Source organism: Melopsittacus undulatus, chromosome 6 (assembly GCF_012275295.1).
Source record: "Melopsittacus undulatus isolate bMelUnd1 chromosome 6, bMelUnd1.mat.Z, whole genome shotgun sequence".
In the NCBI taxonomy this organism is placed as follows: Eukaryota; Metazoa; Chordata; class Aves; order Psittaciformes; family Psittaculidae; genus Melopsittacus; species Melopsittacus undulatus.
In genome coordinates this window covers 46,795,596-46,820,621 of record NC_047532.1, presented here as the reverse complement: position 1 = coordinate 46,820,621, position 25,026 = coordinate 46,795,596, and the positions used below count along the sequence as shown (strand labels likewise).

The window sequence follows — 25,026 nt, the reverse complement described above, 5'->3', positions numbered from 1 at the left end:
TAAAAATAAAGATTTGCTTGGCTTGGATCTAAAATTTAGAGGATGAGCAATCCAGTGTGGATTTAGTACTTTTGAAAGTTTCACATCCTTCACAGGGTCATTGTGCACACTCCCCTTTCCTGCAGACAAGCCTTAGAGGAAAAGATCTAAGAGGCAGATGAGTGAATGAACCTGCTGGTGGCACTTCCAGTCCAAAGGCTTTTGTTCACCCCCATATATCGTTTTCCATGAACCATGCTCACAGCAGCCCTTTGTGTGCTGGATCTCTGCCTTTTGGCTAGAGCTGTGCCTCCTCCAATGGGCTTATTACACTCTGGACTCCACTCAATGAGAAGATACTCTCACCTGGAGCCTTCCTTCAGAGTGATCTTAATCTGTGCCTGTCCTGGGCATCATCTGTGTCTCCTTTCAGCCTTCCGTCTGCCATGAGGGTGGTGCCTGCACTCCATCACAGCACTGACTTAGCTTTAAGCCAAAGAGTCACCCCCGGAAAAGCCAGCTTTGATGGTGGTGAATGTCCCGGGGACTGGGTTTTAAATCAGTGTGGAAAGAACCACCATGGAAACACCCTTTCTTTTATTTTTAAATCTGTGGTCTTTATTCTGAGGAGACCTTTTGACTCAGAAGGAAGTACAGATAGGAAACCAGGTCTTGATTGTCTTCAATGCAATTATGATCAGTCAGAGAGAGAGCTGAGGAGCTGAGTGGGAGCAAGCAGCATAGAAAGACTGTAGGAAATCCCTCTGCATCCTTCAAGCCGGTATGGCAGCTGGCTGGCCAGCTCAGTGTGGGCCTCAAGGCAGGTAGGGGAAGGAAATCTTGGCATTTTATCTGTGCTGCAGTGTTTAAAACGTGAGATAACTCTGAAGCAGCGATGTCCACTCTGGTAGCTGGAATCGTGTCCATTTTTAAGGCTCCTCGTGTCTTGCAAGGAGATGCTTGCAGAATGACTTGATTACTCTAAGCAACTAAGAACAGTACTGATGGACTCTTGTCCATTGTCTTCCCAGTATGCTGCTGTTTGAGACACAAACTTGATCCAGCATTTCATGCACCTTTTCCTCTGCCACTGGTGGTTAAGTATTGAAATATTAAATTCCAGATGTTAAATTTTTCAAATACTTGCAGTTCTGAAGAACCCAATTAAAACATTCTTTTGTGAGCCTCCTATAAAGGATGTATTTCACATGCAGTTGGTAATATAAGCTATATCATGTGCCCCTTTCTAAGGTATCACCTCAGGAATACAGCTGCAAAGCTTCTTGCCCAAGAGGCAAGGTGCTAGATCCTCAGCCAGGGTATGAGTATCACATAGTGTCTGTTTCTAGCAGGATAAAGTACTAGAAATGTGTGTATGTGTATTACTTGACATAGGTGCTCTTCATTGCAATCCTTATTTTACATCCAGATTAGCATTTAGAGATAGTTCCATCAACCTGTTCCTGGGCAGAGCTGGGCTCTGTCTAGCTGGGGAGACTCTTCAGCTTCCAGCACTGGGGACTTCAGCCCTGAGACCTATTCTTTGCAGTTGGTAGGAGACATTTGGGTCCTCCTTGTGCCACAAATTTTTTGGCACATTTTTTTTGCATGCAAACTGCATGCAAGAAAATCTCTGTGTATTCATTACTTTTTTAGCCCACTATGAGGTGATAGCCTTACACAGTGATTTTCAGGTGAGGCCCACTGACTATAGGAAAGGGAAAGTCTCTGGTATAGCACTAGTTAGATTACTATTTGCAGGGCCATGATATATGTCTGGCAAAAGCAGAGGTATAAATCTATCAGCATATGTGAATTTTTTTATATGTGATTTTTTTTATATCTGTACTTTGAATTAATTTTTTTTTTCAAGAATTTGTGAATTTAGAAAGGTCCAAAACCAGTGCTGGGAGTCATGTGGGTTCATTTCTTTCTGTTCACTTGCTTGCAAAGCTATGGCCATTCCCAACACTTCAGTGTTAAGGACAGCACCTATGGGAACCTCAGTCTTGTACTTTATGGAGCCTTTTTATATATTTTGGAGGTACCCTGAGTATTTTTTTGCTTTAAAAGTTGCTATGCTAGTTGCAGTTATTATGACAAAGGGTTGTTTTAGAAGTTAAGATCTTATCCAGGGCTGGCAAGGCTGCATCTCTCATGAGGGCAAAGTTATGTTAAGAGTTAACACAGCTTTTATTCCAAATGTAAATGCGGTTACAAGAAATTATTATTTTTTCCATCTTGTTTTGCCCATATGTAAAATGCTTAAAAAAAAAACCCCACAAAAACACCCAACATGAGCAAACCACATATCTGGCATCCTAATGATGTCAGATCTCCAAAAATCAACAAAGAATGCAGAACTCAATTCAGAAAATGTCTCTGTCGGTGTATAGCACCCATAATAACTACAAGAAAAAAGAAACTGCTTGTTGCCCACAGTTCTGCTATCAGACAGCTAAATCAGTGCATTTCAGAAGATTTTTGAGGATTAAATTGTCTTTGTCCTTAAGCATTCATTGCTAATTTATTCAAGACTGATAGTTCCTTTGTCTTGAAGGGTCTCAAACAGCAAGCACAGAGGGATAATGGGCTATCTTTGCACCTTTGCTTAGTTTGAAAACTTCTCATTTTAACTTTTATCAGTTCTAGTTGCTGGATGGAGGACTCAACTATGCTATGTCCTCAGTAAAAGCTAGAAAGGATTTTTTTGCAGAACTAGTGCACAAATCTGTCATGAAGAACTAGCCAATAGCACAGTGTCACTAGCAAAGAAAGCATAGAATGGCTGTGGGAATAGCAGTATTTTTAGTGGAGCTTGCAATAGGATATTCCAGCAGTTGGAAACATTTCAGTGATATATGTCTTAAGTGGGCCAGTCTGGTTTTGAGAGGATTTTATATTAGAGTCTGCTTTTGATTAACGGTTGCACTCCTCGTTATTGTTTAATGATAGCAGTAGGGAGGTAAGCTTGCTGTTCACATTTGTTAAGTGTATATTTTAAAAGAGATCAACTCCAATAAAGAAGGAAAGAAGGGTTATTTATGTAACAGCTTCAGAAATATGAACAAACTGTACTCCTTTTAGATGACTCGGCATAATCTTGGAGTAAAAGAGAGATCTGGACTGCACCTAGTTTCAACAGCCTTTGTAGAGCTGTTTCAGGGTAGCTTGAGGTTTTAAGCAAGTTCATTTCAGTCAATGCTCTTTTGTGATCCTTTCTGCACGTCTTCTAACAGATGACTGCAGCCAGGAACATGCAACAGAGCTGTTCTCAGTTTGTACAGATGTCGCAGACTTTTGCAAAAAACAGCTGTACCACTTTCAAGCCTGAATGTTTTCACCCAGGGTGCAGATGTTTAAAGATTTATTCCAGTCTCATCATATAAGAGCATGCCAGGTGACCTGTGTGTCCCAGTGGCACCAGGCAGTTTCCCACACTTGCCAAATGTCTTCTGGGAATTCTCTGCAAGTGGTGTTCATATTTCTGGTAATGTACACAACTGATGCAGTTGTGTTTGAAAGCTGCTTACTGGCAGGAAAGGAAATGTGACATATTTAAAGGCAGGCACTTCCATCTAGTGATATCTCAGGCTGTGATGGGAAAGGAAGCAGCAGAAATGATTGGGGTGCATTTCTGAGGAGTTGTCCTACCCTTGTGCAGGTCTTTCAGTGCTGATTTCTAAGCAGGACTTTGGGCTATACAGAAGCCAGAGCTTGTGTGTGTATATTGATGACTAACATGGTTCTCGCTGTTTTTTCATTCCTGTATCTGCATAAGCTTTAACAAAGTAATTCAAGTTTAAGTAATTTAAATCTTTCTCTATGAGGAATTGTACTGTAGAACAGAAATATATTCTACAGGCTGTTAGCCCTGTTTTTTGTGTCCTTAGTGACATTGTTTGTCTACGTTTTGGAGCGAGATCATTCACTGAGTCAGGTTAGTGTTTACCTGATGTCCAAAGCAAATGAGACTACCGCAGTGTGCTGCTCCCTGTTTTTTCTCTTCCCTTAAAATCTGTTCAACCTGTTGGTGAATTTAAATCAAATATGCCTAAAGGGAATGGAAGAGAAACCTCAAACACATTGTGTTTCTATAAGTGTCATGAAAATGGGGTATAAGCAAAGAGAGCTTCTCTTAGTGACCTAAATCTGGGATGAGTGCAGTAAGGTCTTTTGTGTTAGCAGGCACCAGTTAGTCCACCATGAGCTGCAGTTTTTGGAAACAGATCTGCAGAGAGTGAGGACTTACATCTCTTTTCAAGGAGCCAATTTCACACATTCTGCCAAATGTTGGTAGAATTATTCCTTGTCTACTGCAGGTCTACAGGCACTGAAGCTGCTTTACTTAGACCTTGTGAACCTCCTTAGTAGACCTTCCTTAGTGCATGAGTTCCAGTATCTTGTGCTTGAATAACACCTGTAGAGCCCTTGTAGCCACAAGATCTTTCTGCCATCTCAGATGACTGCCCAGATTTCCTCTCCTTCTGTCCTTGTTCTTTCCTGATGTAGGTTGCAAATGCTGGTGGTATTTTAATTTGGCAAAATTGTATGCACTTATATTTTGTTTTTTAAGACATAAGTATTCTTCTGTAGGTTGGAATTTGCTCTACCAGCACATGGTACAGGACTTTTCAGCTAATCTTGTTTGGTTCCTGCAGTGCAGAGTACGGAAAGAGTCTGTAACTGGAGTCATGCCAGGGTGACTTGCTTAAGATAAACACTGAAGAATGGACTACTGTTGAATCAAAAGTTACATTATGAAATTACTATGCTTCCTTCTTTGTAAGATGTTTAAGATGAACCAGACTTGGAGAGAAAATAGCAGAAACTCCACACTGATATATAAGTCAAATGTAAAATTCCCATAAACTGCAATTTACCTAAATTTATTGCAGGAGTCGAGTAGGGGAAAAATAAAGACTACCTACAAGGAGTAGGATTGTGCATAATGTTTGGCCAGTGTTTCCTTTGCTATCAAAAATATTTAGCTCAGCTTTTTTGTTACCTGCCTTGTGGGATTTTTTTATCACTAGGAAAGTAAAAAGACACATTGTGGTGATTAGAAACACTTTCTTTCTATTGATGGTTTGTGGTTGCAGATTCTTTGAAATATGCAAAATAAACTCAGGTCTGTGGCAAATCCAGATCCCTGCTGTGTCCTGCAGTGTGCTCCTGTGTAACACTGGGGAACTGCAGCATGTACAGGATATTTTTTGTCTCTTGTTTTAAAGTAACATGGGGTTGTGTGCGGAAACACACATCACTTCCAATTTCCAGGTGCAGGGTGAATGGAATCAGATGGTCGTATTGTATCACCTTTCCTCCACCTGACATCTCTTCTGAAATCAGTGAGACAAGTTCACAACGTAGGGCTCCTCTCATCTTGACTGGAAATAGGGCAGCTTGCTCCAAACTAGTAGCAGTTGAAATGAAAATAGACTGAGCCTAATGCCCAGACAAGTGCATTTAAATGGGTGATAAAGTGTTGGGGTAGAATTTAAGAAAGTTTAGATTTGCTTGGAGCATTAATTGCTGGAATGTGTTTTTTTAAAACATTTTTTTTGCATATTTTTGAAAGCTGCTACTGAGAAGATTGGTTAAAAGCTTGCTTAAGCAAAAACAGGCAGGATTTGTTATTGATAATTCATATTTATTGCACTATTCTTTTGTATCAAGTATAGAGATCTTATAAAGATTCCATCTCAAAAGCTTTTCCTTTTTTTTTTTTTCTTTGCAGTACATAAACCCCACAAAACTAAACCCAAGACATTTTAGGGGAAAAAGGCACAGAATTAAAACAAAATAAAAGATAGATTGCCTATGAAGGTCTAACCTAATGAAGACCATGGCTACAGAGCACGGAAAGAGATGTGTAAATGACAGTAGAATCACTCATAAAAGTGAGTTTGCTTTCATGCAGGGAGGAGGGATGCTCTTGGTGATGTTCCCTTCCAGATCACTTCAGTTCATAAATTCAGGACCTGGGACAATTCCACAAAGATTCAGAGGCTTGAAATTTTGTGTCCCATTGGATCTCACAAATATTTGTGGACAGAGACTTAAAAATTATAGTGTCAGATTGTATATTGAAAAAAAAACCCAAACCAAAATGCCTTTAAGGAGCTGGGTAATTGGAAGAGAATACAGAAATTTCTATACAAACAGATCTAACAACATTTTGCCTAGGATTTTTGTTCCCTTTTTAGGACCTCTGGGACCAGAAGAGTCTTTAGAGAAGAACAGCAAATGATAGGTAAAGACCAGGTAGACCTAGAGAAAACAGGATTTTTTAAAAATAAAGGTAAGAATCAGAAGATGTGTGAGGAAGGTAAACTTTAAAAGGGTATAAATAACGAGGAATACATCCCACAGGGTTCACTTGAGTCATCTGTTCTGGTGCATGCAGGCAGCAAAGAACTTACTGTTGTGTATCTTCTTTATTATCAATTTTCTTAAATGGCAGGATCCCACAGAATCACTGGGCTATTGTTTTAACTTTTAATTTATTGCAAGGCAGGGTTTCAGAACCCATCTGAACAGGAAAAAAATCTTACAGTGCAATTCACTACAGTATTTCTTTATTGTTGTTTATTATGCTAGTTACACAGAAAGAGTAAAACGAAGTGTAGATGGAAATATTGTGGAAATCTTTCAAAAAATAAACAAAAGAGTTGGATGACTAAAAGTGAAATCTCAGCCATTGCCTTCTGTTCTCAAAGAAGTTGAAATGTCAAGGCTGTTCAGTGGAAGTACCTTGTGTGTGTTTGTCCTGCCACTAAATCCCAAGGTCTTTTTGAATGCCTGGGAACACTTGATCAGCCTTGGATTACTGTGTACAGTGAAGATATCACAAAGGGAACTGACCTAACAGTAGAGAAAGGCTGGTCCCTCACCACTCCAAGTCTTCATTTCAGGAACAGGATGACATCCTACACCCAAAATTATTGTAATTCATCTTGAAAGTTGCTGGGTGCTACTTCCCATCTCTTTAAATTCAAAGACTGCTGATTTCCTGGTAGGGTTAGCCTCTTGAATAGGTCTTGGAATAGCAATAAAAACAATTGATGACGTCAATACCAGAAACTGTCCTTTTACCTTCATCACACTGGTGGGAAACCTCACTGTTAAGAGACTGCTTGAAAGAGCTAAGTACAGTCTGCCTTGGTAGCTTCTCTCTACGAGAAAAGAATGCTTCTGAGCTGGGAATCTGAGTTCACAGCAGCACGGTCATTGCCTCAGTATCTTGCTTGACATCTTGTCTTGGTGAAGGGCTGAAGATCCATCTGCCAAGAGCTTGGAAGCAACAAAGGTTCATGTCAGATATAAGTCATAAGCAGTCATCTAGAGGTTCTCTCAGAGATGACCATACAGCAAATGCTGTCATTCAGTGGATAAATCTGGTGTATTAAAGGTTTGTCACTCCAGTCTGCTCCTTACGCTTGAATCTTGCAAAGAAATTAATGACGTTTACAAAACCTCTAAGTGGAACTTGCTATTTTGGCATCTCACCAAGTCTACTAGGCTCTTGTGCAGGCAAAGAGGAAGCCAGTTTATCCTCTACAGTGTAATGGGTACCCTCTGCATAGGTATAGGGAGAAAACCTACATGAGAAGAAGGTTGGACATAGGCACTGCTGCATAAGGAACCATTGTGTCTGGTCTCAGTCTGCCAATGCTGGACACATTTGATGTATCATTATGCTGTCTGTCTCCAGGTGTCCTGTATCTCTGGTCTGACTTTTAAAATATTCATACCACACTTTCATCTGTATTTTCCTGCTTGTATCTCGCTCAGCAGCATGAATAAATCTTTATGCAGTGTGCTTATTCTGTTGGATAGCATTCCCCTGTCTTTCAGTCTCCAATTAAATGTTTTATCTTGTACATGCTGTGTAAATTCTGTCCTTCTGTGTATTCAAAGATTTTCCCTCAGGAGAATTCCTTCTCTGTGCAAGTATCCAACTTAATGGCACAATGTGACTAGCACAGAAGAGCTCTTTCTGGAGCTATTACATCAGGTTTGAAGGTAGGTTTTCAGAAATGGTGTAGGCAGTAGCTGTGTTCTGCATGGCAGCATCTCCTGTCATAAGGTGCTGAAGAGCTGACATGAGTTCACTGGCATCCCATGAGACAGGACACTCTTGTGTTATATTTCTCTGCCTCAGTAACATGATATAACTTGTGAGATCTGGAGACCTGACTTTTGGTTGATCACCAGCTTAGAAATTTCAAACTCATGGGAGCTGGAAGCTGGGAGAACACCACCAGTGTGAAGATTTACCCTGTGCTCTTGTGGGAGGATAGACCCCCCCCTCTCTCTCCTAAGAGCCTGGGAATGCCTTGTGCCCACCAAGAGCCATCTCTGAGCATACCCTTCAGAGTTAGGCAGTAGCAGGAGAAGCACTTTCCTTGTGGGGTCTTTAAATGCTAACCTCAAAGTGTCTGAAACAGTGCTTAATTGATTTGGCTTGTGCTGTTTTGTGTGTAAACCTCAGGGATTGTAAGGCACCACATGTGAAGTGCCACTTTATGGAGGTGTCCTGGCTTTGTTTTGAAATATAAAAGGTAGCTTTTGAATTCTATTAAGTGGCTTTTGGGCATTGCTGAATTTTTTAAGTACTACAAGACAGAAACTTTATGCAATACATGTGGAGAAGACCTGCTCCCAGCATTTAACTTAGTAATAGATAGAGACTCCTCATAATTCTGAAACTAGTTAAGTTACTGCTGATGGCTCATGGAAAATTCTGGAAAATATTCTGCTTAGAAAGGGCTCCCTGTGTACTGCTTTTCCTCTTCACTTGTTCTTCATTGCACTTCATGACAACATGAGTTTTTTTCTGCTTTACCTGAATACAATCCCAAGCTGGTTTGTAAAATTGTAGTTGTCACCATAATATTCAGTTGATGCCAGAGATAAAATGGCCAAAGGTCAGGGAACTAGCTCCCTGAGTTGAGACCTAATAAAACAGTGATTTTAAAGTCACTACAAAGCACATAGGAGTTATTCTGGATTTTAGAAGAAAAAGAAAAAAACCCACCAAAACAAAACAAAAACAAATGCCAAAAACCAACCCACAAAATCCCTGTTATTCTTTATGAAATGTTTTAAATATTTCCTGATACTCTCAGGATGGCTGAAGGCATTGCTTTGCAGTGTCATCATTCCTATCATGGTTTCTCAGATACTACCAGAAATTGAGGAAGTGCCAAGACTTTCAGTATGGAAAGGGTTAATGTTTGAAGATAGTTGTTTTTTTTTCCTATCCCCTGTGATGTTACCCAGTTACTCATTTTGGAATAACTGGAGCCAGTCTTGGTTCTGCTAACGTTGAGGATTCGGTCCATCTCACAGCTCTTGAGTTTGTGCAGTTAAATGGGTAAAGTCAAAGCTTTTATTGTCCTTACATCAGCCCAGTTCCTGAAGGAAAGGATGTGGATGTAATCTGAAAAGGATGAGTTAAAAAGTTGAAAGGAAGCAATGGTTTTAATTCTTATTTAAGAAGCAAAGCAACAGCCCAGACACCTGCCCCCTCCCAGCCTTTTTGCTGTTTGCAGTCAGGTGCAGGCCCTTGGAGCAGCTGTACTGATGTGCTGCCGGTGTCAGCTCCCTCTCTCTTTGCCCCATGGAAGTTAGGGCCTGACCTTGGCTATCTCTCCAGGTGCTACAAACCCAGAAAAAAGTGACTAAGCATAGTTCAAAGAAGAGCTCAAATACCTTGAAACCTTGGCCAGGAAGTTCCTGATGGTCTCAAAGTCTCTGTGGCTGGTGCGTAAAAAGGGCTGTTTCTGTGGGATGTTTTTCATGTCAACCAGTGGCAAGAGTGGCATGGATGGTGATGCCTGATGGTATGTAGTATTTTGTGAGTCATTACTCTTCAGAGGTGTGTGTTGTTTGCTTGGCTGGGCAGGTTTTCCTCTTTTGGCATTGTTGCCACATTTACTGATGTCTTACGGACCTCAATGGATGAATGGAAAGCTGCTGCTCTGCACCTGAGGGACTTGTCCTGTCTCTTGAGATACAGGATTCTGATTCCTTTTGCCTGAGTCTTTTCATGAGGTTATGTCAAGGAAGAGATCTTCAGTGAAGGAAAAAACTATTATTTGCTTAAAAAAAAGTATAATTAGTTGCATTTCAGTTGGCTAATGGACCACCATGTGATAATTTAAAAAACTTGGTTTCCTGGTAAACAAGTTAATGGATTTATGCTCAGTGGCGCTGCACTTTCAGAAAGCAAAATGGCCCTAGGGTGCAGAAGTAAAATTTAAGCACTTTCTTTATTTTTTAAAAATAAGTAAGATAAAATACACTGTCTGATTTTCTGAACAATAGCTTGGCTTCCTGCAGTGGAAAAGTAACCTCAGTTGAGAATTACAGCCACCCACCTTTGTCTTCAGGCTCTAGAGCAGACAAATAACTGCCTTTTTCCATAGTTCCACTTTTATTTTTATATTAAACTCTTCTTCATCTTGCTCTTTTTTTGCTTCCCCACTTGCTCTTTTCTCCCACTCAGTCATTTTCTTTTCTCTTTCTCTTTTCTTCTTTCTCTGTCCCAAGAGGGATACTTCTGTAACACTTGAGCTGTAGATGCACCTACACATGCCAAAGGGAAAGAAATGTTTGAGCTTGGATCAGGTCCTTTGTTTAAAGGCATGTATTAAAGACCTGTGATAGCCTCTAGCTACTTCCAGCAGCTTCCCCAAGGCTCGGTACCATTTTTTGCCTTGGTGCAATTTATATTTGTTTTGTGTCCACCTCTGTTACTGTCTGCAGCTATTCTGTCCCTTCTGTAACTGAGACTCTCCACTGCAGACTGTCCTTGCCCATTTGCGCACAGTCACTCATGAGAACTTAAGCCTTGATGAAGACCCATGTGTTATTGTGCACTGTTAATAGCAACAAAACATGCATGTAGGTTGAAGGCCTCATTTCTTTCTCTTTATGCAAGTTTTTCATACTTTTGCAAGGTGTTAAATACTGCTTTGCAGATAAGAGCAGGAGCGTGGTACCTCCAGGACAGGGGAATGGAAAAGTGCTGTAAGTACTTGCTGCAAGAGTTTGGTCTAGCCAGGGAACAGCCAACTACCTTGACCTGCTGGCAGCAGGTAAGTAGTTGGCTGTTTTCTGGCTAGACCAGTTTCCAACCTATTTTGAACTATCTCCCTGAGGGGTGAAGACAGTGTGAGAAACTGGTTAATACAAAAAAAGTTGGCTTAACACTTTTGCTAGCGTTTGTCTTCTCTCCTGAGAATGATGTTGCTTGAAAGTGAGATGGGGATAAATGGGAGTGTATATGCAAGCTAGAGAATTACCTTCTGGTGTTTTATCCTTGAAGAGTTGCATTTCTAAGTTGGATGGTCCTAAAATTTGCCTATTAGGCAAACTTTAAGGTTAAGGTATGAAGTGAACTTGCTTGGTCCATCCTCTCTGCATTGTATTAGGACTGACTAGGGTTGCTGAAGACAGAGAAGAGGGATTTGCTGTCACTGTGTTCCATTGCATACTGTTCAAATACATTCAATTCAACTTTCTAGTTCCTGGGGCAAATACTTGGTACAATTTGCTAGGTTGGAAGGTTATTATGGAGCATCTACAAACTGAAAGGACCTTTTCCTTTTCTTCCAGCTCTTTCTTGCTGATCCTTTTTTGTTTATAGTTTTCCTCAAAAAAGAAGAAAAAAAAGTTCTTTGAACTGTTTTGTTGTAGAGAGTGAGATCATCAGTGAAAAAATAAAAGGAACAGCTTGTTTTTGGTCTTCTCTGAGATGCCATCATTCTCCTTTGATTGTAGCATCATATCAGGATTGCACACACAAGGTTTTGAAGTGATTTGGAGTGAATCTGAAGGGCTTTGCATGGATCATGACTTTGGATCATACTCTCAGATCAAGGAGCCAAACCTTTTCCAAAACTGCTGTGTGTCTAGTCTAGCACTGTGCCTAGGGCGACCTGCCTTTTCGTAACTCTACCACCTGGTAAACTTCAAGAGGGCATCCAGGCTCCTAGAAAGTTGGATAAATACAGGTCCATTGTATTCTGCTTTTCTAGCAGCCCATGTGATGGTAAATAGAAAAGGAAATTGGCTTTGTGTGCAGTGGCTCAAGGGCATCAGAACTGTGTTGAGTACGGTAGCAACAAATCCTGTCCCTCTTGCCCAGAGCATTAGCCCAAGAGGAGCTTTGGTGGCTGAGTGCCCAGCCTTTTCCCTATTTCTACTTGCAGATCTCAGGAGGGGAGCTCTTCTTTCCACAGGGCCTCATTATTAGGTTTTGCAATGCCACAGTGTAATTTCAAATAGTACTCCTGCCTCCCATCCATCTCTGTTGCCGCATTTCGGTAGTTGCAGAGAGGAGCTAATATGGTACAGCCGGTTAATAAAACACTCATTGCTTGACTCTAAACTGCATTCCTTGTTGCTAAACATCTTTCCGTGTAGCAACTTCGTAATGGTAGAATTTGAATGGGTGGCAGTTTTGCACCCACTTTCAGATAGGTTTTTAAATGAAAAAAATCCCAGAGATCCTGAGTGAAAGAAGCCATCCAAGTGCCTTCAGCATGTTTCATTTCAATAAATACTCCCTTCTTGTGGAGACCAGTGAAGAGAGGCATTCATTTCTCAGGGGTCATTATTGGGATCGGTGTTATTTAACATCTTTGCTGGCGACATGGACAGTGAGCTCAAGCACCCTCTTCAAGTTTGGTGACAACACCAAGCTGTGTGGTGTGGTCAACACGCTAAAGGGAAGGGATGCCACCCAGAGGGACCTTGACAGGCTGGAGAGGTGGTCCCATGAGCACCTCATGAAGTTCAACAAGGCCAAGTGCAAGGTCCTACACCTGGGTCAAGGCAGTCCCAAGCAGAAATACAGGCTGGGCAGAGACTGGATTGAGAGCATTCCTGAGGAGAAAGACTTGGGGTGTTGGTTCCAAGAAGCTCCACATGAAATCACAGTATGCACTCGCAGCCCAGAGAGCCACCTGTATGTCAGGCTGCATCAAAAGGAGTGTGACCAATACGTTGAGGGAGGTGATTCTATTCCTCTACTCCACTCTCATGAGACCCCACCTGGAGTACTTTGTACAGCTCTGGCGCCCCCAGTGCAAGAGGGATGTGGAACTGCTGGAGTCCTGAGGAGGGCCATGAAGATTTTCAGAAGACTGGAGCATGTCTCCCATGAAGACAGGCAGAGAGGGTTTGGGTTTTTCAGCTTGGAGAACAGAAGGCTCCAGGGAGATCTTAGAGCAGCTTCCAGTGCCTAAAGGGGCTGACAGGAAATCTGGAGAGGAACTTTTTACAAGGGCATATAGGGGTAGGACAAAGGAGAATGACTTTAAACTAAAAGAGGGAAGATTTAGTTTAGACATTAGGAAGAAGTTCTTTCTTCTTAGAGTGGTGAGGCACTGGCACAGGTTGCCCAGAGAAGCTATAGCTGCCCCATCTCTAGCAGTTTTCAAGGCCAGGTTGAACAGGGTTTTCAGCAACCTGGTATAGTGGAAGGTGTCCCTGCCCAAGGCAGAGGTTGGAACTACATTATTTTTAAGGCTCCTTCATACTCAAACCATTCTGTGATTCAACTCTTGCTTTGGTATAAGCATATGAAGCGTCTGGGTTAATCTCCTCTACATTCTTACGTAAATTCTTTTAAAAAGTAAATCCTTAATCTGTTAGTGTGTGTGTAGCTTTAGGGGTTGTTGTGCAGCTTTAGCTTCACTGTAGAATTTTAAATTTGGGGTGAAGCAAGTCTGTGGTTGGTAAAGGACTTGTTTCTGTGAGAAATTTAGGGTATAACATCCATCACAGTGGAGAGCTACATACCAAGATTTGAGGCTTCTGTTTGCTGGAAAATCAGATTTCTTCATCAAAATGAAGGTGGACTACTCTATGTCAGCCTGTGCTGTGTGCTGTCTTCCCTTTCCCCCTTTTTTCTGAACTCTCTGACAATACTTTTTCAATACATGAGTGCCAGTTTAACTCTCTTTTCCTTATATTTGGGCCACATTTTCTTTTTTTTTCTGTGGGAAGTAACACAAGACTTACAATGTGAAATGTTTATTTTGTGATTTTGTCATAAAAACTAATGAGACTAGAAAAACTGTGGACCTGGAAGGGAATCTTTGTGAATAGTATTTCTTTATCCACAAAGCTCTTTCATTTTAATTAGCAAATAAACTGGGAGAGAGCAATAAGGAAGTATTTCTGTGCAGGCTTAGTTTGGTATTTTGTCTAAAATATTCAGAAGCAGTGATTTGAAAGCAGTCAGATTGGTTGATTGCTGTGCTGTATCTTCAAGCTCTCTTGGACTTGGATTTTTGGGGTATGAGAGAGATAGGGTGATTCATACTTGAGCAAGACAAACTCAAGAGCTGCCAGTTTGCATTATGTCAATGTATGTAAGAAAATATTTAGATAGAATTTCCATTAAAAGTTCAAAAGCAGGGGGGCTTATGCTGACCCCAGCTTTTAGAAGCTCTGGTGGGAAACCTGAATGAAATTTAACTCTGTTCAATGTGTTTTCATTGGCTGACTCCCTGTTTTATTATCTCATGCAATAAGATCTTGGTTTGTCGATTTTCTGCTGAGGACAAAAAGTTCATGTATGTAACAGTGCACATATTGAATTAAAGTATGATTAAAGACATGATGTAATGACCCCCTCTCCTTTTCCTTTAGTCAATATTTGCCTGCAGGATCCATACATTACAATATTGACTTCAAAGTATTCAATATTTTTTTTACCTTCTGCATGTGTTGGCTTTGAGTATGTGTAATATTAAATCTGTTGGTTGAACTGTTGGTCTAAGACTTACTGTCTTAAGCAGTTTCAGGCCTGGATGCCTAATCCATATAGAGCAGCTTTCAAGGCATGTGATAATATCACAACACAGCTGTAGGCAGCTTTCTGAGGTGAACCATTTAATCTGCAGTCTTTTCTCCCAGCTTCCTAACAAGTGGTAAAATTTGCCCTTAGTGTGCAGTGGAATTACTTCCCTCTTTCCCTGCTGCCATCATATTTACTCTTTGCAGGACCTTCCAGTGACTGTAGGTTATGTGGCCAAATCTAAACCCCGGTGCTTCTGTCTTCCATGCGTGTTTCTGCTGCCTTTACATCTGTGCTCTGTCGAGTGTACAAAGCAGCTCAAAAATCAAGATACTACTTTACGTACTCTAAGTGCTGTGCAAACATGGCTTAATAAAGTTAAGTTAAAATTGTTATGAATTCAGTCACACAGGGAGGGTTGGTGCTTACTTACCTGAACTCCCACATGGGGGCACGGTGGTCTGAGTGGCTCTCCTAGTGTGATTTTGAACCTTCTCACACTTCCTCTTTACCTGTATACATTTCCGTTCCCACACTGCTGAAATCTAGTGCTGGTAGGCATCAGAAAAGGCACAAGGGCAGATATTCTGTGTAATCATGGCAGTTATGAACCATTAAAAAATGTGATGCTCTAGAGAAGGGCTTTGGTAATATTCCTTGCAAGGTGTCTAAACAAACAGATTGTCACCAGTGTGGTATCTTATGATGTTGTCTTTATAAAAAAATAAGAAAAGAAAAAATATTTATAGATACCAAGAAGTTAGTGAATTCTTTTAAAGAACCAAATGTTATAATTAGGAACTCACTGCACTTAGAACTATTTTACAAATAAGCACCTCAAATCTAGCCTAGTCCTTCCAGAGAAAACAAAGGTCAATAGGCTTCTTTGAGGGTTAGCCAACCAGAATTTCTTGGACCAAGGTACTAATTATTTCCAAAGCCAAGGATGATCACTACTTCCAAATCCAAATTATTGCTAAAACCTCATGATAAGCTCAGTAGTACTCCTCTCTAGCCTAACTTTTGAATTAAGTTACTTCTATCCTGGACTCTAATCAGAGGATGAAAAGATTAATCTGAATGGAGGGCAGGATAACAGTGGAAGTATTCTGCTTATGGAAAGCTGCACTTCTGCATAGCTTGATCCTAAGTCTTTGAAGACTTCCTGGGTCACCAGCAGCCATTTGAGTTCAGCCGTGGTGAACTGGAAACAAGTGCAGCTCTGAGAACCTAAAAAATGTGTGACCAGCTACACCATACCTGGGAAATGGTTTCCTGCACTGCCTGTGTGTTTGCAAGGTGGGGTCCTATATTTTTGCTTACTGTTGTCTGACAGCAAAGAGATGGGAACTGGGCTCACTATTATGAGCTCCTTCTTGGAAAGACTTATTTGCATGGTATTTAAGGTTTTTCACATATCCACTGCTCTGCTTGAGGATTCACTCATATGTGAATCCACTCATATGCTGTAGCCACAGTGGCTGTGAATTTGGTATTGTCCCAGGAGACCATAGTTTTCATCTCAAATGGAAAAAGTGGAAAGAAGCATCATTTTTGTGAGCTTTGGCATAAGACAAAAACATTACGATAGCAATGGGAGAAGAGGGGAGAAGGTCGGAGTTAAATATGTCAGAAGTTCATTTCTTCCACCTGAAGCCTGCTGACTTTCTTGTGCAATTTCAGGGAACTTTGAAGTGGGTGTTCACATTGCGGATGTAAGCTACTTTGTATTGGAAGAAACAGCACTGGATAAAGTAGCGAGTGAAAGAGCAACTAGTGTCTATCTAGTGCAGAAGGTAAGAACAACATCTCTTTTTTTTCATCTGATAACTGTGTCTTCCATTTACTGTAAATTCATTTTAAAGGTTCATTTGCAGATGCCCACACTAAAAATCTGGCTGTTACTGCCAACCTACAAAACTAACTAAATTGATACAAACATAAGAGCTAATGTAGCTGTTGACTACCTCAGAGCTTGGAGAGAAAGCACAGGATGAAGCAGCAGCTTGTGACCCCATGTCTGTGGGCAAAAACCCGAGTGTGCCAGGGCTTGCCACGTGAGGACTCTGTTGCTCTGGAGCATATTAAGGGCCCAGAGCTGCATAACTATGTTTGCACTGTGCTGCCCTGAGATACGCCTGACAGACCCAATCTGGTTCATCTGTTTTGCTGTTGGGAGCTTGAAATGTGCAGATTTGGTAGTGGTGGTAGTGGAGAGTTTTGTCTTTGTCTTCAGCGCAGTAGTACTAGCTAATACCTCCAGAAGTGGATGTGTAGCAGAATAAGGTATAAAACACCCTTTGCAGTCTGATATCCTGAGGTACAATGGAAGTTTCACACTCTAACTTAGTCTGTGTGTCCCAAATACTGGAGAAATTGTGTTCTTTCATCATGCAGTGAAAAGATAGTTGCAATTGTACAGATTTTAGTGTCACAGAATCAAATGTTAAACTCAAGTTTAAAGTTGACTTCTAAACTTTGAAAATGAACAAGTTAAAATTTAACATTATCAAAAAGGAAACAGTGAAGTTTTGTCTGTGGCTGTCTCATTTTCAGTTGAACGTGCAGAAACATTCCATAGCTCATCAGATTACACCAGCACTGTGTGTGCAGGAAAGCCAGGAAACTTCGCTGTTAGCATCCTGTGTCAGCTTGAGGCATCAGCTGCATGAAGAAAAGTGTTGAGGCAATCTCATAGGAGCAGATTAATCTGTCTCTCCTCACACTCCCATTCAGTCAGACTGAAGTCCTTGTCTCCACAGCCCTTTCCGGGATGACAGGACATCTTTTGTAAAATGTATAAACATATCCTACTTGCTACTTAGGATTAGGAGTGATTCTTCCCCTCCCTTCCTGAATGTTCCCAGGATTGCTGTCCAGGGAGGGTCTTGTAATGATACTTAAACATTACAGTAGCTTACTGTGTCTTCTTCATGTTTCCCAGATGATAAAATTATTTATTTTGCTAATGAAATCAAATTAGTGATTTGTTATCAAGCTGTTAACCTTTAGTAGCTGTCTTGTAACTTTCCTTGGGTAGAAGTATCAAGGGACATCTTCAGGAGGTCTCAGTGAGTCTGGTGGATTTTATGTCTCTGTGGGTGTGGGTTGCATGGATTAGCATCCTAGCAATGCCAAAGTGCCCAAGCTAGGTCGGTGGTAGTGAGACCAACATGCTGCAGCATGGGATCAAGGAACGGCCATGCTGGGAAACACCAGTTACCAGTGACTTGCTGTCTGCAGGAATGAGAAGCAATGTATGTCATGGAAACAGTATTTCTGACGCCAGAGGATTCCCAATCTTAGTGTCTCCAGTAATAAGCCTTTGACTTCTGCAGTGCTCTGCTTCCTCCTCTGATGGATGTCTCAGTGGCCATAGCTCACTATGGGAGATGTTGGCTGGTCCAAGGGGGATATCACTGCAAGACAGCAAAGCTGTAGTCCAGGAACATGTTGTGGCAGTATTTCCAAGTCAAAATACTGTGGTTTGAAGGCATGTTATTTTTCTTTTTACGGGAGAAGGAAGATCTTAATGTAGAAATGAGACATTTTTCATGAAAATCTAGTTGAATACAAAAGCTAATTAGATTTTCTTTCAAAGTGCTTTCCTCCCCAACACTACCAGACAGTCATGTGTGATGCCAACATAAATTATCTGTTGTCTGTAATCTTCAATAGCTCTGTACCTACCTTGGCCCAGCAGTCAGAATTAGTGTTTTAACCATGCTTCTGCCCTGCAGAAAATATATTTTAGGAGTGCAAACTAGGCTAGATGATGAAATGGTCAGTATTTTAATTGCAAAAGAGGAAAAGGAGAGAGGGGATGGGCAAAGGAAAGCAGCCAGGATATCTGAAACAAGATGGTAGCATGACTCTTGTAGAAAATATGCTTTTCTTTGATGAAGATGTTTCCGAAGACAGCTGTGATTCTGCTAGAGGTTAGCACCATGCTAATCCTCCCAAAGAAGTTAAATCAAGCCACTTACTTAATTTTCCTGAACTCTGTAACCAGAAGGGGAGTTATTGTGTAATTGCTAGTGGTCTATTTAATAGAAGTCAAAAGTTTTTGAAATAAGAGTGTATCAGGTTTTAAGAAGCAAGAAAACCTAAACAAGTTTCCTCTTTTTCTGGCACATCTTACAGTGTTATTTTAGGTGTGAAGCAGCTCGAGTGAGAGGTCAGCCATAAATCCCTATAATGTTTTATTGGTTCTATTTTATACTGGAGATCAAAGATTGGGACTGTAAGCCTATCTTCGTGTTGAGTCCAAGGACTTCACTTTTGACACCAGCAGGTTGTCAGGGTGTTGATATTTTGATAATCTCAGGCTGAGTAACAAAGAGTTGCTTGAAATCTGAATTCATGGAAGTGTTGATACAACTCTTCAGCAGAAATCCTGGCTCATAAACAAATTGCCTATTTCCTTTGAGTGTCTTTTAGTGCATAACCAAGAGGCTTGCTGAGCCCACTCCATTGTTGGACCCTGGCATCCTCCTCCCAGCTCTGGGGAGAGCAAGCAGCTGATAGGAAGTCGGTAAATACAGTCCCTCTCCAATGGATTGGCAGTGGGAGAAGGGATCACCCTGGGAGTCAGGGGTTGTTGTAACCAAGCCGAACCAAGCATGAGTGGGCAGCCAGAACAGGATGCCAGCAGCACAGGGATGTTTAAAGGGAGCCATGCAACTTTGTGAAAATAAGGGTTTATTCTTAACCAGAATTTGTTCCCTTTTCCTTTTGCTTAACTGATCAGTTTTCTCCTTTTGTTCCTTGAAAGGCTCCTATAGCGAGTCCATTGATGAGAGCTGCTCTGGCTAACCCGCTCTGAACCTGGCCAGTAAGTTAGTCCTGGCTGCAGCAGATGTTTCTGATTTTAAAGGGAACAGGGGGTTTTATCATCCCCGTACGTGCATTCTTCCTCTCAATGCCCAGCTCCCTAGGAATGAGTCCCATGGTGGAAACTCGCATTTGGTTTCCAAAAGCAATTTATTGGCTGAAGAGGCAAAATAAACCAAACCAATGGCTTGCACAAGCAGGAGGTTAAATTTTCCTGTGTCCAAAGCAAATCACCATTCAGAGGAGCTAAGCAGTGTGGCCAGCCATGGTTACAAGTCCATGTGTTTTATAATGCTGGGATGGTGATGTGTAGGGAGCCCCCCAGCCCCAGCGGTACCCTCTTTTGCTTTGATTTTCCACTGCTGCCTACCACTTTGACATGCTGGGATATGTGGCTGCCTGTGGGGAGAGCCAGTAGTGTGGAGTGGGGCTGTCAGGCAGTGCTGGAATATTAAGTCTCAAGCTGCATATTGTAGAGCTGGAGATTTCATGTGTAGGACTTGGAAATAGGGAGAGAGAAATCTTGTCTGTGATTTGATTCGAAATGCAGACCCACAGCTGCAAACATCGTGGATATCAGCCTTTCACTCAAAGAAATGCCCTTTCCAGTATCTCTTGGGCCCTGCTAGGCTTGTGGGGAGAGATGATGTCTTTTATTAGTCTGACTTGATAGGCAGAGATTAAAATCAGACAAGCTTTCACCACACAAGCCTTTCTTCAGCCCTGTTTTCTATGTTACATTAATTAGAAAGGATTTCCTGGGGATGTAGGTCCTTTTTTTCATTGTGGAAGTTTTTTTTCCCCAGCCTTATTGGGTCTCTCCAACTGCATTTCTAGGTTCAACTACATTTATACATGCCCTTGTTCCTACTTTATGATCCCTGTATAAGCCTGGGTGACTTTTATTTCCACCTGCAGTAAAACCAAACTGAATGGTGTGATCCCCAGCATAGGGACATCCTTAGCAATTTGCTAAGGAAACCGCTGCATGCTGGAGGTGATATCCCTGGCAGTGTTTCAGCTAGCTGGATTTCTGCATGCTGTGGCACTCCACAGGGCAGCTGGCAGACACTGCTGTCTCTTGGCAGACAGTCACAGGAAGGGCAAAGCATTGAAAAGATGCAGGGAAGCCTCTGGATATTTGAGGCCATGCTATGCAACCCTCATATTTTGCAGATCTGGGCACTAAAGATGTACTTAAGGAAATCTCCTCTCATCCTGTGTCTCTTTCAGAAAAAGATGAAGGTAATCCTGTTGCAAAAGTTCCTTCTGGGCAGCCCATGGGATAACTCCTAAAACATCTTGCTCTTTGAATGTGACACGGTTGTGACATCTTTGTACATCAAATGCTGGGCTTGCAACTACTAAGAATCCTTTCAGCCCGTGACTGTATCATGCTAAGGAAAAAGGAAATGTATAACTTAAAGTTCTGTGCTTTTTGACAGTTGGCTAATTCTCCATGTAGACTGTGAAGAGGAATCGTGATGTTAAAACTGAGGGAGGTAGTTAGCCTAGACTGTCATAATATTGAAAACAGGTTTCTTTTTTAAATTCAGTAAGGTAGATAAAATTGAAATACCTTCAATGCAGGGTCACGTTGTCTTATGTATGTATTTGCTGAGCCCAGGAAAAGGTTGCTTCCCTGTGAGAATTCCTCCATGGTTTGGATTAAGGTACTTTGCCTAAAGCTTCTCTCCTGTAAACCAGGATTAACACAGGTTGATGTTCTGTATTTAACAGTAGGTTTGTTGCAGCTAATTGCTTGGTGAGTGTTTAGTTCTGTAATTATGATCTGAGTTAAATCTGTGCTTGTGTTTCACATTATGGAAAGTCCTTCCGTAGAATTATAGCCTCTTGAATGTTAATCCTGTTCAACTATACTTAAAACAAGCATCCTGTTGTTTTGCTATTCTTTGTGGATGGGCTTTCATGTATCATGTAGGCATTTCTCTAGCAGGCTTTTATTGCTGCAGGAGGTGTGAAGGGAAAGAGGATGTGCCAAGGCACAGAAATATTCAATAAGTACAGACCATTATCAGATAATCAGAGAGAAGGGGAGAGGAAAAAAAAAGCTGTAAATGCAGCTTTTAATTCGGGTGGAAAAGGGCATGGGAGTTTTTATTAAATTACTAGCACTTTGTTCACTTTGACCCAAACTTCAGTGTCTCATGGTGGTCATGGGCGGCCTTAGGCAGGCAGGGATTTCCGATAGTCTGTAAAGCTATTTTCTCTCATTTCTGGTATGGGTTGGTACCACTCATGCTAAATTTATAACCTTGTGGCATGGGTCCTTCCAGGCAGCATGGCAGAGCTCACGTACTGGATCTGTGAGTTATGAATGTCCCAGTATTGTTAACGTACTGTTAACAACTGGAATAACAGAGTTGACGGCCTTTGTGTTGCGGGAAACAGTTTATCATAATTTGTGCCTTTGTGACCTTCCAGCTGAACCAGTGCTGCTGATTCATGCTGCAAGTGACTCCTCGACAGTCACAAACCGTACAGTTGACCTTTTGGCATTAATACGCACTGCAATTAGAATAGATTTATACCTGTCATCTGATGCCAAACCACAAATGTGTTTAAATATTTGAGAGCCTTTCCTTCAAAGCAAAAGGTAAATACAAAGTGTATGCACTTGAGAAGAAAATGGACACTTAAGACCTTTTTCTGAAATCACCAAATAGGTGTCACAGAGTTTGGAAGACCTGGGGTTTGCATGTCAGTCACTTCCTGCTGATCCTATATTTATAGGGTGACACACAGAGCAATCAAACTGGAAACTAAATTAAATAGCTAAAATATTTTATGGCAACAAAGTAGAGCATTTCTCTGTGTTTTTCTGGAATGCGCCAGCCCACATTGCCACTCAGAGTAAATGAGGAATAATGTGGTTCTTCTATGAGGGCAGTTACTGATTCTTCACAAAGGTAAATAATGAGATGGGAAATAGGAATATGAAACTCTAATAATTAGATTTGCTTCATTAAACAGCTGTTAAATATTATCTTTTCTGCAGACTTCACTTGGGAAATAACTCAAGGATGTTAGAAACACTTGGAGCTGCTCAGGTTTGGTCTAGTGTGAATATGCTCCAAAGCCTTTACTTTATTGCTGTAGTCAGGTTTGGTAATTCAGTGTTCAGCCGCAGAAATACTGATTAGTTGAAAAGAGTTAGGACACAAGTTAAAAAAAAAAATCCTGCCAGGGCTGCCATTTTGTTCCAACAGTTGAGTATAGTAAGATAAGAATTGTTATCCCTCCATTTGCAAACACCATGTTAAATAGTCTTAAACCAGGTGCTTTTGTTTATCTCACTAACATCTACACATTCCTGTCTGTGCTGCAAAGCATGGCTCAATCTTTATTAGAGCCATGCACCACTCCTGTGATGCATGGGAGAAGCTTAATTTATGCTTTGCAGGGAACAGACTTGCATTATTTGCTTTGTTACACAATATTCAGTGGCAAATCAAAAAACACAGTTCCCAAGTCCAAACTTTTCAGTTCCTAACTGTGAGGACCATGCTTCAATATCAAGTCTCCTGACATGTTGAGCCTTCCTCATTCTTCCCACTGCCGAAATGGCAATGGGAAAAAAGCGGAAAACTGAGCAAACTTTGTGACCTTAAAAGCTGCAGTGAACTGTTTGTAGAATTGAGGATGCAGGATGCTCTAGGGTGCTTATTCCATTTCTTGAAAGGAAGTACTGGGAGTAATTCCCAGCTTGGAGACTGACAGCTCCTTCTGGTCTCGTTGAGGAATGGAGCTGATGTGAGTGTTGGTGGCCTTAGCCATACCTGATTTCCTCTCATTTCAGAGGATTTGGTTGACTTATTCCATGTCAGCATGCCATTCGTTATGTGATGTGGCTCTGACATGCATGATGCATCCTGAAGCTGTGATGTAGCCACTCCTGGCACAGAGAACGTGATCCTGAAGGTTTAACGCATTTTCTCCTTTTGTGTGTTGTTGGGCCTGTATTTTACCAAGTGGTCGGGGAAGCATGGACACAGAAAAGTCTCTACTAAAAGCCTGCATCTCACTAGGCTCTCTTCTTTTCCAGGTGGTTCCAATGCTTCCCAAGCTGCTCTGTGAGGAGTTATGCAGTCTGAATCCCATGCAAGATAGACTGACGTTCTCTGTGATGTGGAAGTTGACTCCAGAAGGCAAGGTATCTCAAGTAACAGGCAGCCATACTGCTAATCAGCCCTTCCTTGGTGGCCAGCCCCTACTCTTCTAGTCAGAGTGGTAAAATGCCATTCCTTAACACCCAGGTGGACAGGAAAGGACTTATTGGTGAACAACACTGGGGGATGTAGGACTGTCCCTCTATCTTGTCTTACTGATGAAATACCATGAGACTTCAGCTGAGGACAGGGTGAAAAGGAAGAATATTTGTATGAATTTCAGGAACTGAGAATTTCCTGCTCCTTTCCAGGTCACCTATCCATTTAATGACTTACCTTCAGCAGCAAGTCAAAGCTAATGCTTTGGGTGGGATAAGATATTCCCCCCCGATGGCAGCTCTGCCTTGTGCACATAGATAATTGTGCAATGCAGTGGATGTGGGCAGTATCCCTTTGTGGCCTCTCTGGTAAACAGACTGTATCATTCTTCATAGCTGCAAATTACATAAATCGAAATAAAGCATGATAGCTCTTCAGCAAAGGCACAGCTCCATCCTCTGCATGTGTTATTTCCAGGCAGCAGTGGAGGCTGTCTATCAGTGCAGTGAGCTGCTTTCAGCTGCATGCCAGATCTCCCCAAGTCTTTCATTTCTTGCCTTGATCCTCTCACACACTCTGTTGCTAATCCTAGCAATCTCCTCTTTGGTGATCACAGGGTCCCCTCACTAATCGAGGAGGGCTAAAGACTGCCGCTACCAGAGGACTCTTTGGTCTATGTCAAGTGCACTTTTTGTAGTCAGAATTATTTGGGTTTTTTAACCAAAAGCTATGACTTGTGCTTATATGCAGCTTTTTCTGTGGAGAGTATTTCTTTTGCCAATTTGGTAATTCTTCACAAAGATTAACTTTACTTCCTTATTATTGTCCATGCTGCCTGAAAGGATACTGTATTTTGCTCTAGCAAAATACAGTTACAGTCCTATATCTTTATTTCTCCAGTGAGTCCTGCTGTGGCACCGAGGTGGGTTTTATTTGTTAATTGTGAAGAGCATTCCATTTCCCATAGCGACAGCATGATTAGTCATGAGGCCTTCTAATAATAGCTACTTGGTAGGCCTTTTATTGGTTCTGAGTGGTCTTTGAACAGCTAATAGTCAAGTCTTAATTAAAATAAGTCTTTAGTTAAATGTTATCTCTTGTCCCCTGCAATATATATGTTATTTGCTTTTCAGACAGTGTTCAGACCAACCCTCTGTGGCTAGT

General features: G+C 41.4%; 1 protein-coding gene across 3 annotated transcripts in view; it reads left to right on the top strand.

The window, feature by feature from the left end:
* DIS3L2 (DIS3 like 3'-5' exoribonuclease 2) overlaps positions 1-25,026 on the top strand; it is a 205,184-nt gene that overhangs the window by 102,982 nt on the left and 77,176 nt on the right. For all 3 annotated transcript variants that reach the window (XM_031043063.2, XM_005142298.3, XM_031043064.2), the window contains 2 exons: positions 16,484-16,596; positions 23,700-23,807. In XM_031043063.2, coding sequence (XP_030898923.2) covers positions 16,484-16,596; positions 23,700-23,807 — 221 coding nt within the window. The remainder of the gene's footprint in view (positions 1-16,483; positions 16,597-23,699; positions 23,808-25,026) is intronic.